Genomic DNA, 16477 nt, shown 5'->3' on the forward strand with positions numbered 1-16477 from the left:
GAGGAGGAGGAGGAGGAGGAGGAGGAGGACACTGCAGTAGAAGGATTGTAATGATTAAAGACTTTCTCTCTGACAAAGAATCCACATCAAATGTCTTGAACATGTTTTTATCCTCCATTCATAGAGCCATATGTGGAATGTAGAACGTAGTTAAGCCATGTAATGTGTGTGTGTACGCGCATCCGTGTGTGTGTGTGTCCATCTGAGTAAAAAAAGAAAGATTGAAGAGATAAGCGGCCAGATCAAGCTGGCAGGAGACATGCGTGTGTGTGTGTGTGTGTACTTGTACATGCATGTGTATTTCAGTGTGTATCGAGGGCAGGCACATGATGAGGTGCCAGAAGAGTGGTTTTGATGAAACAGCTGTAGGCAATGGCAGGAGAACGATGAGACAATAGGTCACTCATCGCTTTGTTCTACCTTGAACCTCAGAGTGTGTGTGTGTGTTTGTGCATGTGTGCATGTGTGTTTCCTGCACTGGGCTGGGCTCCCTACCCTCAACTCAAATGAAAATCACCTGGTGTACCTGAAACATCTTTGGCAAACGCATATACATCATGCCCCTCTCGCAACCCCTCTCCTCCGTACATTGGCATTCTCCTCCACATCAGTCATCTCCTCTCCCTGCCTGGTGCTGAGGATGCTGTTCTGGCTTTCCATAAGGCCCCAGATTTTGACATCTGGTGGCCTAGATAAGCAGGAAACACACTGAGCACATCAGCCGATCTGTGAGACTAAAGGGCGATTAAAGCACATAATCTACCTGATATATAATGAGGGAAAACAGCCCAGATAACAAAGGCAGTGGGACACATAGATAACCACTCAGAAATGAGGGCTACACGGTCGGTGCACATCTGTTGTGTTTTGAAAAAGGCATAAGAGCAAAACCTTTGTATCCTAAAAGTCCATGTTGCTACCTATGCCCTGCATTTGACTTTGAAATACAGGCAACCCTCCTGTGCATGTTTGCATATGCATAGAGTATGTGTGCATATGTTTATCAAAGTGTGTGTGTGTGCGTGTGTGTGTGTTCCTTGGCTGTCTAGTGTGTGTGTACATGTGCACGATTTTGTTCCCACCCCTTTTTGTTCCAGATGCAAAGAAATAATGTGTATGAGTCATCGCCTCGTGGTGTAGAATATCAGTGATCTAAGTGTCCCTGATGAAGAGCAAATGGGGAGAGACAGACAGACAAGAACCCCGCGGAAACAGTCTGCGACAATGCTGCTCGGTTTCCATGACAACCCAGCTCTGCCAGAATCGCCAGGAACACAATGTTTTTCTCTAATGAGGCAAACTGGATCATTTTGTCCATCTACCTGTGTACCTAGTAGTCTTTCTCCTGTCCTTGTGCCTTTTAGCACTCGTGCACACAGAGGAAGGCAGCGGGGAGGGAGGGAGGCGAGGTTATGACTGCAGCTTGTGTATTTACTTTGTGCAACGCTGAGAAGGTAAATTGCTTCTCTGTGCTCTGATGTGAGACTCGCCAGACAAATGTGAAAAAGATTGCCTTCTCTAACTTACTGATTTGCACTGCAGTGGCAAAGTCAAGGTGACCCCCCCACCCCCCACACCAACACACACACACACACACACACACACTACTTCTGCTACACTTTTACAAATACAGACGTAGGCACAATGTCATGATAACACTGTGTCCAACTAATGAAGTGTAATCAAAACTGCCATCTGACTTCAATAACATCTCCAACTATAATGACGGTTTATTTGTCGTAACATGTAAAAGGATGCTTGACATTATGTAAAAGTGAAGCGCAGGACAGATGAGACAAATGTCACATGACGCATTAAAGCTCTGTCACAATAAGGCATAGTTATCATCTCAGTGTCGGTTGTTAATCAATGAAGCTCAGTGTATCTGTGTTGTTTACATTAGGGACAGCCTGTACTGTCAATGACCTTTTCTTATCTTGTGTCTCTCAAAAAGAACTTCACCAAGTCACCTATTAGACATTTGGTGTACTACGAATGGGATTTACTTGCATCATTCATTATCAAACCCTTTTAGAAAAAAAAATATTCTGAAATCAAAGTGTAAACATTGTTTGTCTCATCACCAAAATACTGAACGCAGAATTACAAATGCCTATGACACATTTAAAATGATTGACAGATCTTTAAACACACTGACTAACCCTCGGCAACACATTAATATGAATTCATTGATGTTTTGTGGTGCTGTTAAAGGTTTGTTTACATCAGCAATGTGCAATACAGATAATCACCGCAAAAAAAACATATTTGAAATTGACAGATTATCAATCAATGGAACCTTACTCCTCCAATAAAGGTTATGTAACTTCTTCCTGAGCTGCTGCCCTCTACAACTTAGTAGTAACATTGCACGTATTACACAATTAACTGTAAATCATTCCTAGTTCACATTATTTTTCAAAGCATCAAAGTGAACATTTTGTCTTCTTTATTTTTGTGTCAAAGATACATCATTGTAATACGGTAATGCTGCACTGAAATATCAACAACTATTGGATGGATTGCCAGGCGCCATTTTGCACAGATAATAAATAAATCAATAAATAAAGTTTGAACACACTTTCTCATTCAAGGAAATGGGAAGGTGTGTCCAAACTTTTGGCTCAACGCACCGCCTTGCCAAAGTAACAGAAGAACACAAGGTCAGAATTTTTGATACTCCAACATCTAAGATTTGAGAGTTGGCTCCTGAAAATCGTGGGATTCAAAAACTATCTTGTTGGAAAGTCAACACAAAAAGACCAGCAAGTAAGAACTTTGCTTAAAAGGATGCCAACTCCTAAACCCCTCAAATATCTGTGTGTCCTTTAATGCACTGTCAAGAACAGTTGAGGTAAGGTTCTGTGATTGATTACCTTTTTCGTGGAAGTTTCAAGTTGCTGGCAAAGGATTTTCACACTGTGGTGAAAATAAATGGAATCCAGTGGCTGCCTGTAAAGTGGGATATTAAAACACTTAAGGCCTGCTTTAGAAACTGGTCAGCGGTAAAGTGAAAAACTTGCAAATTGTAGTAAATGAGCTAAGACATGTAAAACCACAAGTATGGTCCTTTAAATATGTGCACAATGCTGCCGTCCTGTAGTCCAGCTCCAAGACCTGCAGGTCTAATGGTGGGAGATGATCTCACCATCATGCCCACGATGAATGCTGGATCATTCAATTACAGAGCAACACAATGAATCATTCTCCTCGTCTCTGACAATCTCCTCCACACTCCACTCATCTGACACCACCAAATCACGGAAGATGGCCCTGTTATCTTCATAATATGGATAAACAGTGACAGTTGTCTCAGACAGAAGGCCATTTCGATGGCAGCAGATCAGTGTCTGTAGTGAGGCTTACAGTCAGGGTATAAAGAGATTGCAGTCCTGCTGAGATGCCTGTGCCCCTGCAAAATTCCTAGCCAGCCAGGATGCAATGAAATTAGTGAACTGGGGCTTCGGTCCCGTGACTTCACTCAGCTGACAGAAAGAGACACTATCTGCTAACATTTCAGCTTCAGTTTGTATGTGTGTGTGTGTGTGAGAGAGAGAGAGAGACAGAGAGAGAGGTATTATGTCTATCTTGTCCTCTCACTCCCTGTGTCTATCTCTTTCACACACTCACATACTTGTCTTGTTCCACAGTAAATGTGTCAGTCATGGGTCTCATCGCTGGAGCAGACTCTCAGACCATCCCGCCCCCTCCCCCCCCATGTTCTTTTTCTTCTCTCTTGTCCATTTTTGGACATTTTCAAAAGGATGTTGAGAGAGAGCAGGGTTCACACAAAAAAGAAAATGGTGACTCTTAAAGCAAAGCTGTGTTCCTTGGGATTATCTGGATTTTGTGGTGATCCACAAAGAGTCGAAAGGGAACAGGTCAGCATTCAAGAACTTACCTCAGGGCTTGGATACTCCAAAAAAGTACAGCAAATACTGCCATCATTTTCTCACCCAGTGCGATTTTTTTTTTGTGAAGCCCTTTTCTGAAACAAGCAAGGGTGGCGGAGGAAATTAAACTGTAAAGATTTAGGAAAAATGATGAAAATAATTAAAAACAGTCTAGCCATCTTACTGTATTTCTACAGGCAGGCAAGGGGTTGAGCCAGCTGGCTGTATGGTTGGGCTTCATTTCACATAGGTATTTTCATGTCTGTGGTCTTCTCCATTTCTGGGAGACTACCCAAAGAAAATGGACAAATCCAGTATGGAGAACACAGACCTTTGGGAGGCAACCCCATAGTTAATTTGACACTGTATATTTGACAACCGGTTTCGTATATGAAAAACAATCTGTCTTGAGCCGTTGTGTCAACAAGCTGAGACCGAGCGGCAGGGTGCAGTGTTTCTCGAGAACTATTTGTGGTTTATTTTACTGGGAGAGTCTTTCCTCTTCCCCGTTAAAGCGTCAAACCAAAGTAGCGCTATGGCAATCCCCGTCAAAGCTCCTGTCCCCGCAAGTTATTGACTCAGCTCAGGGCCAGATCTACCAGCAGGGTGTCCTGAATGCACACCTAGGGGCCGAGCTTACCGAGGGGAGGCCTTGCATGGACTAAGAGATAAGGAAAGTCCCATGTGGTTAGAAAAGGTATTCCAGCAACACAGAACGCCCACCCATGTTCCTTTTTTATTGCTATATTAAACAAAATTTCATTTAAAACAAATTAAAGATTGGTTTATAAAATCAATATGGCCTCTGAAAGGGCAAATGACTAATGGAGTCATTTTATGTAAATCACATGGAGTTTTAATAAGTTACAAATGGAAAAAAAGTTTAATGCAATGGTATGTGAAATGGATGTAATGGACGTCCTTTTGAGATTTAACATCCAGGGGCCCATGGAAACCATGATTCAGCCATAAATGAGTTCTTGCCACAGGGACTGATTAAAGTAGGCACTAGTGATGTACGCACAGTATATGAAAAGCTAGGTTTTTGTGAATATTTGAACAAAGCACGTTTGCAGTTTCTATTATGGCAACTTTTTTTTTCCATTCGAAAACCCGAACCGGACATCTGTATGACTGATGCTCACACTGGAGGGACTTCGGATCAGGGCTTTAATTGGGCAAGACTTTGTTTTCCACCAGTAACCTGCGGATATGAAAGGATGACTGGTTGTATTGGTGTGCTTTCAGCCGGCCAAGGCCCCTGTTATTACACAAGTGCTGGACTTCTGCCACGTTACACAACTTGGAGAATAGGTGAACCCAGAGGAACGGGGTTAACCTGGCTGCAGTCCCCTCACTATTAGAGTTCACTGACTGTGACTCCACGGGAAGAAGGATCTTTTATTTACTGTCACTGTACCGTCAGATTTAAGATGGAAAAGGTCTTCAGTGATGACAACCGCAGCTCAAAGAACTGTGACGATTTTTTTTCCCCTCCCTGAATGTTACATGTTCGGATAGCCTGTTGACCCCTGGTGGGAGAGAGAGAGCGTATGTGTGTGTGTGTGAGTGCAAGAGTGAGGCACACAGACCCGCCTATGCTTATCCCAGCATGTGTTTCCTGTATGGGAATGCTTAGAGTAGTGCAGTATGCTTACAGTAAGTGTAAGTGTGTGTGTGTGTGTGTGTGTGTGTGTGTGTGTGTGTGTGTGTGTGTGTGTGTGAGCGAACAAGAGCGGGACAGAAAGGAAGGGAGAGACAGAGCGAGCGAGAGAGCAAAGGCATATCCAAGGGGATCAAACCTAAACCACAGGATATTTCTGACCTTGAGGGCGAGCGGGCGAAGCAGGGCGGGAGGGGAGAGGAGGAAAGAAAAAGAGAGGAAAGCTGGAGGGAAGGAACAAAGTGATGGAGGGAGAAAGAAACGAGCGGAGTCTTTGGAGGGCAGCTGGAAAGCCTCCAGAATCCTCCGCTCAAACCAACCATAAAATTCCAACTGAAGCCACAAAACCAGTATGAGGACTGACGAGAGTGCCTTCTGCCCACAATGGGTGTGTGTGTGTCTGTGTCTGTGGTGTGCACCACATTTACTTTTGTGTGTGTATATGTGTGTGTATGTGTGTGTGCCATATGTGATTAAAGGGTCCGAGCAGAGGAGGCCAGGAGGCAGACGAGTGATGCAATCCATGGAAGCGAAGGAGAGGACATGAGGGCGGCAGGAAGGAAGGGAGGGAAGAGAGGAAGGAGGAATTGTTGCTTCTGGGGATCCAGCTCTCCAGGAATGTGCTGACGGTCATGTCCCACACAGTCGGAGAGAATGTTGCATTCTGGGAAAGTCTGCGGAGGTGACACCACCTGTTTTAGTATGCTACAGATTGCAAAAAAATCACACATTATAAAGGGATAGACTTTGTGAGTCATTATTGTTACTTTTCAAAGGCACAACTGTCTTCTTCCATGTGCAAACTGGTCTTTCTCACTGCAGGCTGGAGGCCCGAACCGCCCTCATACAGCAGCAGTGGAGATCTATTTTGGTGCGAGCTACACAATGTCCACAAGCACCCACACAGGCTCGGTGGGTAAGGTGATTGGTAAGCCTGGACAAATAGTCTATTTATGAACATTGCAAGAGTGGGAGGTTGTCCTTGAGCTGGTTTGTCTGCCGTCTGAAGTGCTAAGTGCTGTATACAGTTACAATAGATAGAACATTCACAAGGACGAGTGAAGGTGGAGAGGGGGAACAAGGGAGGGTGAGTGCTAGAGAGTACTGGGAATAGAGATGGTGAGTCAGAGGCCATTTGGAAAGTAATTTCATCTCTGAAATGCCGTATATCTTTTCATCAATGAAAGGAAAGTATTCTCTGAACCAGGCAGGCATGAGAAGAAAAACATCTCTGTTTGGTGAAAGGGAGCCTATTTGAGGGGGAGAGGACAGATACCATTCACAGGTTATTTTTGCACTCTTATTTATTTCATGTAGCTGAAGTTGTTTGTTACAATACACTGCAGTGAAAGAAGTTTAAAACAAGATTAAGAGTCTAAAGCCATGCTAGCGGCTCTGTGAGGCTGTATTTAGGCACAGCGGTGCTTTGAACTAAATGCAACCGTCAGCATGCTAACATCCTTACAAAGACAATGCTAATATGCTATAATATTTACCATTGCCATGATCTTAGAATAGAGTATTAGCATGCAAACATTTGCTAATTACCATTAAGTACAAAGTACAGGTAAGGATGATGGGAAGGCCATTAGTTTTGGTAAGGTAGGGTAAGGTTTGTTTATTTGTCATATACACATTACACAAGACAATGACGCTGAAAAGTTTCCCCACTGTAATAATATTTCTCATCTGTCTTAGCCAAGAGGAAACATTTCAACATGATGGCATGATGTCTTCTGTAATTTTTGTGAATCATTGGTTTCTTATGTCCTGATCTTATTTGAGGTTTTAGGGGTTCCAGCTTGACTCTGGACAGGCTGCGAGTGGTGTGGCGCCCAGCCACTCAAAAAGGAAAAGAGAAGGGCAATGGGGAAGGGAATTAGGTTAAACTTCCAAAGACAGGTCTGGACTGCTGTGTGTATCCTGGCAAAGCAACCTTGGCCTTGACAGGACTGCACAAACATGTACAATATTTGACTCCTGCCCAATTTCTTTCCTTACATAAATATGGGTGGAGATCCATGTCCATTCACTAAAACAACTAAACCCACTCTGCAAATCTACATAAAATCAATAAAATGTATTTTAGTGTCAGGGCAGGGCGGCAAAGTAGCAACACGCCACTGACAAAAGTATTGATCCCCGTTGAAATACAAGTCTAAGAAAAATGAAAAAAATGAATTCATGAACCATGTTTTCTGTTAACCAAGTTCACTGACTGCAGAGGAAGGGAAAGTCACCACAGAATACTGAGTTGGACTGGTGTTTGATTGGTCTGGCATCAGCCGTGTGGTTATATGGGCAAGTACAAAGAGAATACTGCGGTTATTCTTGGACCACCACTGTCCGCACTTCCATGTAATGTTCTGGTGCTTACCATCACTGGTTCAGTTCATCTGCTGGGATTATAAGTCGGCCCTGTTAAGGAGCTGTAGAGAGGTCTTGCAAGGACACTGACTGAGTGGCTTACCCTCACTGCTTCCAAATTAAAGTGTTTGTACAAGTCCAGGACGCAAACCGAGCCCGGACGCAGCCATCACCACCAAACTGCTGAATTCTACAGTGTTTTTTTTTAATTTTGTGACTCTGTGTGTGCACTGTAGCCTCAAATTAAAATCAGCCTTGGCTTTAGAGTTTGGCTTTTTCTCACACACAATGCACATGCTGTCATGTTGTTTGCGCGCTGTGGAACGTCAGCACTGATATTTTCGGTTGTGTGGAGGAGTCTACCCATAGCAGAGCAAACACGACATAACGTCGGCAGAATGTTTTGTTTGCTGAGCCCATCACCTTTCAGCGTGTATTTGCCCCGCATACTCTTTACTGACAACTTGATGATGTATCTGTGGGAACTTAATTTGTCACTGGATGGCCTGATGATGCAGCTGGACATAGACCTGGCAACATCTGAACCCTTCACTGTTGTTACATGGCATCCACTTTCTCTCTCTCTCTCTCTCTCTCTCTCCAGCTCAGTTGTAGCACCTTTGAATAACACAAAATGCCCCGGAGTCATTTGAAAAGTCAGCTAGTATCACTGCTGAAAGTAGATTTAAATGGCATGTTTCTAAAACGACTGCTGACCTTTTGTTATTTCAGTGAAGTACTATATGTTCATCCCCTTGATTACACGTCAACCAGTGATGACACGTAGAAAACCTCAAGTCTGTTTCTGTGCCATATCTTCACTCTGACAACGCATCCTGTGACAACAAACCACAAGCGCTGAACTGAGCTTGGTTTGATATTTACCCCTGAAATTACCCTGAACCTGAGACAGCTGAACTTTCTGTTTTGTACATTATGCTGCACAAGAAAATGAAAGTGTCAACTAGCCAGTCATAACTGCAATTATTGACTAAATATGTAGCTATTATTTTATGATTTCATCATTTTACTCGCCAACTTTTTTATAATATGCAGACTGAGTCCCTCCTTCAGACAGAACCAAATGAAAAAAAAAAATGTTTGCACTATTGTGCCTAAAGTGAAAAATGTTTTCCTTCTTCTAATCTCAATCATGTCAAATGTTATACCAGTGGCAATATACTGAGAATTCATTTGTATGACTTGTCTCATTAATTTGCACATAGTAATTCGGTATTCCATTAAACTCAAGGCTTATTTTCATGGTAATAATGTACACCATATTAATATCTATGCAAATACTTTTGACTTCCATATGCAGATCATTACATCTGCAGATGTTGTGCATCACACATTTGTCTTTAATATTAAGACAAATCAGGAAGGACCAGTTGTATGAAAAGTGTAATCTGTTATATGTATAGTGAGTGTATGGCAGTTGAGTAATGTAATAAAAGACAGGTGAACACAGTGTTCCAGGTCAGAGCTGAAGTCTGCGTCGCTTTGGTCCAGAGAGCAGCATGAGTCACCGGAACAGAGCAGATTGCTAGCTTGCAGAATTCATTAAGACAAATGTAAGGTATATGGATTTCCTCTGGAAGGAAAAAAAATCCTTGGCAGCTGCAGAACAGCACCCTAGTGAATCCTCAAGTAGATTTCCATACACCTTTGGAATGACAGCATGCATTCTGCAACTCCATGGATGATTTATCTTAGTCTGAATGTAAATGAATTAGCTTAAATCCTTCAGCATGTTGGCCCTCTTAGTATTATTTTTGGAACCATTCTCATACAACTAGCAGACTGCTACTTTGATATACAATGGGTCTCAACTAGTTTAATACCTAATGAGTCAGGTCTACCAAGTGAAAGGCCTATTAGCAGCCAGGACAAGAGTGATCGGTTTGGAAATTAAAATTGCAGAAGTTAATGTAAATTTCGCTGCAAAAGCATGTGTTAAAGACGCAGACTAAGCTGATATTTAATCTAACATTACAAGTTTATGTCATGTTTGTGTGCCTTTGTACCATGGCGCCATCATGCGGACACAATTCAGTGTTGCACTAATAGACATACAGTTCAAACTCAGAGTTACGGTAACACAAAATCACTGCTTAAAAGCGGCGCTTGAAGTCTAAAAAGACAAGTGTCGGCACTCAGCTCATTCACACTAGTGCAGCTGATCCAGTGTTTCCCGCAGGCTGAGAATTTACTTTTAATTTACTCGGGTGGCGTGGCGTGTGACCGATGTGCATGCAGAGATTCATGCAGTTTAGTGGGGAGAGTGTAACCCAGGTTATTTTCTGTAGGTACAATTTACAGATGTCTCCTAAACGCCTCACAAACAGACTATCGGTTGATGTTACATTTAAAAGAGAATCGGGAGGGTTGTGAGAAGTTCAAGTGCATATGAAAAAGTCATGGAACACCAAAGAGTAAAATGATAAGGAACCGGTACTACGTACTTCGAGCACTACTTAAAAGTTACAGTTGATATCTTTGCCCTATACACATGTTTCACAAGGGCGGGGATTATGCTTAGCTTGCCAATTAAAAAAAAACAAATGGCAGCAGATTAAATGTAAGGTTAGAAGTGCATCACATTAATATTGCTAAGTTATAGTGAGATGGACGGTGTAGTTATTTTATAGAGCTTTACTCTTGCTAGTTAAATTGGCCTGCCAATAATGTCTGGGGGAAGCTTCAAATGTAACGTGTAAACAAAGGTCGAGAGGCTCTAGTTTTCCAGGCGTTAAGTCAGTAAACTAACTGAGATGATCCAGGATCAGCAGTTGTTCTCGGTAACTTTGACTTCTAAATGTGACCGTATAACAAAGGACTGATCCCATATCAGCCACCGCGGCACCGGATGTCGGTTAGTGAAAAGGCGAGTGCCGTTTTCTACAGGAAATACCTTCCGCTGGAAAGAACATTGTCGAGGCTGCCATTTTAGCGACCTTACGGTAGGAAAACTTGCTCCGTGATGTTGTGTAGTTAGCTGCGCTTTGACAGAGTCACTGATACACTCATTGAAGTCGTATTATTGTAGAACCGCCCGTTTGTTTTGGGTTAACGGTTAATTTTAAGCTAGTTTACCTAGCTTAACTGCTGTCCGTGATGCTAACAGTTACTGTTAGCAGTTACCAACCCTAGCAGTGAACATAATGTGAACCAAAGCAACAAAAATATCACGTTAAGTCCGCTGTATGGGTAAATAGGCGTGCGATATTGGGGTTTGGGAGTTTATATATATGTGAAAGAGGTGTGTTTGTTATTTTAAAGAAATTGCTAAGCATTTAGCTAAACCTTCGCAGTTTTCTTTTATGCCTTCGAGCAAGGCAAAACCCTCCGTTTGCACGCAGGTCATTGGTGTTACTTCAGTGGCTGCATCTGTCTGTGGTGTGCGTTCACAACTACTTTCAATCTTACAAGTCACATTTCCCCCGCTTTGTTTTCCTCAGCAGCACAAATGAATTATGGGTGTCCAAGTGGTCCAGCTCACCTCTAAGTCCCACCATGACAACATCCTGGCCTCTCTGTATCAGCTGAGGCTGCTGGGACAGCTGAGTGATGTCACAGTACAGGTAGACTACCAGGGGGACATGCAGGAGTTTCAGGCCCACCAGGTGATGCTCGCAGCATCCAGTGGCTACTTCAAGAGGATGCTTCTCTCTCCGGATGGTGCCCAAGACAAATTAGTACTCTCAAATATGCACTCCAGTGACTTCTCCAAGTTTTTGGAATTTGTGTACACCGGTAAAGTGGAAGTTGCCAGAGACAAGATTGGGGATGTTCAAACAGCGGCGCAATTTTTGGACTGTCAGGATCTTTCAGAAGTTTGTGGTGAGGCCATGAGTGCTGGAATCCTACAAAAACATACAAAGAAGACATCTGCATCCGAAGCTGTAGATGAAGACGATAAAGCACATAGAGAACAAACGAGCAATGAGAAGAAGCAGCCAATCAACGTACGTCTTAAGCGGCGGCTCTCCCCACAGAGCTCTGAGAAAGTAATTTCAAAAAGATGTAAGGCAAAGAACGATGTGAACGATGAAAAAACACAAGAAAAAAAGCTAAAAATGAGGTTGGCTGGCCGTAAAGTCCTTAAGAGGTGTTTAAATACTAAAAGAGACACTTTTAACAAAGCTTGCGAAAACACCAATGAAGACACAGAGGAGAACGAGGACAGGGATGAAGCAGAAGCCCAGTCAGATGAGCAAGCAGGGAAAACAGACAAGTCTTCATTGGAAATGCCAGTCTCTGATGATGTGGATGAGTGGGAATGTGAGGCAGATGTGCATAGTGATGATGCTGAAGAAGACCCCTTGTTGTTATCTCTGGAGGAGGAGGAGGAAGAGGGGGAGGAGATGGATGGACAGTCTAAGGAGACATTAAAGAGAACATCCAAAGCTCAATTCCAGTGTAACAAGTGCCAGCGGACCTTCCACTATGAGAGAAGCTATTTGAAGCACATCAGGTAGGACATAATGGTGCTCCTGGTTTGATTGATTGATACCATAGTTACATAAAATAGTGCCATATCGTAATTTCCAAAATAAATGAAAAGCTCATACTGTTGGTTTTAGAATTTTTTCAAGTTGAACTACAAAGCAATCCTGCACAAAATAGTAGGCATCTTATTTTCTAACTGCGGTGAAAAGGTTAATGTGTGACTTACTTTGTCTTCCAATAATGCTGTAACCTGTCACTGCTATGTCGGCCAGTACGTACCATGGAGTGAAAGCAGAAGTCATCTATCAATGTGAGACCTGCCAGCAGACCTTCGCTAACCGCAGCAACCTGAAGATCCACGAAAAGCACGTCCACAGTAACGAGAGGCTTTTTGCCTGCGACTCCTGCACAAAGACCTTCAAACGAAAGAAGGATGTTGTCCGCCATCAAAGACAAGTCAGAATTATTGAATTTTTTTTACACACTTCCTGTATCTACAGTATAATTTCCATAGTATGTTTTTTTTTTTTCTTCCCTGATTTGATCATTTCTGTCTGACATCCCTGCTGCTGCCCAGGTACACGAACGCAACAATCTGCGTCATGTCTGTCCTGACTGCGGAAAGGCACTCAGCTCCAAAACTGCCCTAGTATTGCACGAGAGAACACACACAGGCGCAAAACCTTTTGAGTGCACGGACTGCGGGGCCAGATTTACCCAGAACTCTGCCCTCAAGATGCACCGCAGGTACTGACTCACTCAATGAAACTGACATTGGGGACCCAGGTTTTAGTAATCTATGAAGATGCTGATGTGGTCATACAATATATTTAAAATCATTCTGACTATGAATGTTAATGTAATCTGCATGCCTGTAATTTCACTGAAAGCTATCCTTCTGCATAGTACATTTAGCTTAATTTAATAGATATTCAACAGAGCTGCAAAAAGATCAATACAAGACAGTTAAGAAAAGCAGTTGTGGGTGTTCATTTATACATATTAATAACATGTCTACATGTATGAAATGGATTAGGGCTAAACTGTTTCACTATGTGTAGGACTCACACAGGAGAGAAGCCATTTGCTTGTGACCAGTGTGACGCCCGCTTCACTCAGAAGCACATGTTGGCCTATCATAAGAGATCCCACACAGGTAAGAGCAATGTATTATTATTGTCATCTTTAGTTTGACAGGAGATTTTTAACCCAAGGCCTGAGTATATTCTGTCTCAGCTAAGAATTTTTTTTTAAAGTGAGCCTTGATGCTTGTACCCATACCAGAACACAAGTGAAAAGATTGTGCTTTTGGAATGTCTTTGTCTCGTTAGGAGAGAAGCCCTTCATGTGCGAGGCCTGTGGGAAAAGCTTTGCATCTAAAGAATACCTGAGACACCACTCAAATATCCACACCGGGTCCAAGCCGTATAAGTGCGAACAATGTGGTCGAGGCTTCGCTCAGAGGAACTCCCTTCACCAGCATTTAAAGATACACACAGGTAATTTACATATTTGTTTCTTGTTAATTTAGAGAGAAAATTCAAAGCTGAGAAACCAGTTGTCTGAACATTTTTGCTATTTTCTTTCTCACTGATCTCCACTGTTTGTACTCTGGCATTGATGTGATTTTTTTCTTCTCTGGTGATTGTTAGGTGAGCGTCCATACAGCTGTAAAGACTGTGACAAGCAGTTCACCCAGCTCAATGCCCTCCAGAGGCACCAGCGTATTCACACAGGAGAGAAACCCTACATGTGTGGCCTTTGTACACGCACCTTTACAGACAAGTCCACCCTTCGCAGGCACACTATGGTGAGCAGTGCTTATCTTACTGTAGCCATACTATCAGAAAGGGTATTTTCAACTGTATGGGTACAATGCTGAGAAAACGTTTACTGTGGCAGTGTCCAAGGAATATCCTCAATTTTATCAAGGCTTTTGCATAATGTCTACTTGTACATGTTTATCACCTGGTAAGTTGTCTTCAAATACTGTGATGTATATACATTGCAAAAAAACAGAAGACAGTGTGGAAAGCAGGCCACATTTATGGGAATCTTCAACTAAACCAAATTGCAAAGAATTCTTTGACTCATCAGACTGCTGTGAAAATAACACAAGCTTCTTTAACCTTCAGATTCATGACTCAGATGCTCCCTGGAAGACCTACCTTGTGGTGCTGGAGGGAAATGTGGAGGACAAGAAACCCAAAACTCCGACTAAGGGAAAGACAGAAAAAGCAGGAGCAGGAGAGAAAAAGAGCACATCTAGAAAAAGTGGTGCTGGTGCTGGTTCTGCTGTGTGTACAGCCGGTGATGCTGTTAAAACTCACACTGAGTCCATCATGGTGCCAGCTGAGCCAGTCACTCTCCCGCCTGATTGGACCAGTCACGGAGCTATTGCTCTGGTCAGTCACGGCACCCTGGGTGGAATCACTGTCATCCACACTGAGATGCCACCTGGAACTCAGATCCAGCCCATCGTAACCACTGACAGCACAGGGGCCAGCGTCATTTCCTTAGATGGCTCAGCCATTCCTGTCCCATTCTCTATACCTGTGTCCATGGCTCAGCCTATCCCCTTGTCCTCTGAAGCCTCCTCTACCTCTCTGTCTGTACCCACACTCTCAGTTCCTGTTTCCGATGGTGCATTAGCGTCAGTCTCAGTGACCCCAATTGTTTCTACGTCATCTGTCCTGGAAGCTGGTGCCTCACAGACCATTTTGGCTCCAGTTTCAGAAATGAAGGGCACTTCTGAGGCAGATATTTTGCAGCCTAATATTCAAACTGTGATCGTCTCCGACAAGATGTGTGAAAAAGAACAAACAGCTGCCGTCCAAAGTGATGGACAGCAAAGGACAGCAGACGAACCTTTAGCTGAACCTAAAGAGGCTTCAGCTCAAGATAATTTGTAGAAAATGCATGTGAATATAAAGAGTTTTATCTGGGTGTAGGGAATTTAAAATCCTGTTTTACTCCATGTTTTCACGTTATTTTATGTCTTGGACCTGGCGTCTGATTGTATTTTGGCATTAGCAGTGTTTGAATGTGTGTTCTGACCATGTGGTGTTTCATCATTGTTATCATCTTAATTCAAGTGTTTTATTGTGACTCAGACTTGGATGTGAGGCTCAGCATTCATCACAAGATACTATTAAAAATCACAAGAATTTGTTGATCTTTAGTCACATCTTTTTTAGAGGTAAAACTAAGGCATAATTAATACATTTGGTACAATTAATTACATACATTATAATATACAGTATGTTATGTCGCACAAATATTGAATAAAAATATTTGAAGGGGAGTGTTTAGCCATTACATTCAATGCCAAACATTACTGAGAAACTAACTCATTGTATCATGCACTGAAGGAGACCACAGCATTTATCATTGTGTGTCTGATGTGTACCAGAGGGGTAATGCAATAAGAGGCAGGTCTGTGCAAAGAAATCCTTGGCAGCAGCCCAGTGAATCCTCAAGTAGCTTCCATACACTTGGGAATGACAACATACTTTTTTTTTTTGCTGGTGAATGTAAATGAAGTAGCTTAAATCCTTACAAATTCTGGCACTTTCCTTTCTTTGGGACCATTTCCCTACCAGCTGTGTTTCAAACTATAAGTTGAGTTCCACAATACCTGCATAATATCCTTAAGGGTTTTATATATAATAAGGCTGCCTCCAATAACAAAACTACTCAGAAGAGTTGAATAACCCCTGAAGCTGACAGGTTTCTGTTTAAATCAACTGGTGTCTTCTTTTCAAATAGGTTGACAAAGAATGTAGATTTCTTTTATTAATGGTAACTCATCACAAAATTCTAATCAGTTTCCATAAAAACGATATGTGGATACTTGCAAAGAAGTAGGCTAATTACATTTTTAAAAATATGTCACTAGTGGCATGTGGCCATGAGAAAGTACACTAAAAATAAATCAGGCTCAATGTATAGCATGTCACAGTAATGTCAAAACTAGGTTACATAAGTAGACTGCTGTAACAGATTATTGATTAAACTGGCTCCACCAATCAAATGGTCATGTTTAAGTATTAAATTGCAATCTGATGGCAGAATATCTACAGCAGTGGCAAGGGGAATGTAA

The 16477-nt window shown here is 42.4% G+C and overlaps 1 protein-coding gene across 3 annotated transcripts; it reads left to right on the top strand.

The window, feature by feature from the left end:
- The first annotated feature begins 10643 nt into the window (after positions 1–10643).
- On the top strand, positions 10644–15550 carry gzf1 (GDNF-inducible zinc finger protein 1). Of its 3 annotated transcripts, none has more exons than XM_067571682.1 (8): positions 10644–10886; positions 11388–12400; positions 12648–12831; positions 12953–13122; positions 13437–13531; positions 13707–13874; positions 14028–14185; positions 14511–15550. In XM_067571682.1, exons 2-8 carry the CDS (start codon positions 11400–11402, stop codon positions 15285–15287), a joined length of 2553 nt encoding a protein of 850 aa, XP_067427783.1. In that variant the 5' UTR covers positions 10644–10886; positions 11388–11399; the 3' UTR covers positions 15288–15550. The 3 variants fall into 3 exon arrangements, with proteins under 3 accessions (XP_067427783.1, XP_067427781.1, XP_067427782.1); XM_067571680.1 differs by having other exon boundaries at positions 10645–10886; positions 11385–12400; XM_067571681.1 differs by lacking the exon at positions 10644–10886 and having other exon boundaries at positions 11196–12400.
- Positions 15551–16477: the final 927 nt, after the last annotated feature.

This window comes from Thunnus thynnus, chromosome 18 (genome assembly GCF_963924715.1).
Source record: "Thunnus thynnus chromosome 18, fThuThy2.1, whole genome shotgun sequence".
Taxonomy (NCBI): Eukaryota; Metazoa; Chordata; class Actinopteri; order Scombriformes; family Scombridae; genus Thunnus; species Thunnus thynnus.

Excerpts from the sequence above, each read along its gene's own strand:
- gzf1 (XM_067571682.1), top strand. The coding sequence starts at position 11,400 with ATGGGTGTCCAAGTGGTCCAGCTCACCTCTAAGTCCCACCATGACAAC. Across the intron at positions 13,123-13,436 it reads GCCCTCAAGATGCACCGCAG|GACTCACACAGGAGAGAAGC; the intron begins GTACTGACTCAC and ends CACTATGTGTAG. Across the intron at positions 13,532-13,706 it reads TCATAAGAGATCCCACACAG|GAGAGAAGCCCTTCATGTGC; the intron begins GTAAGAGCAATG and ends TTGTCTCGTTAG.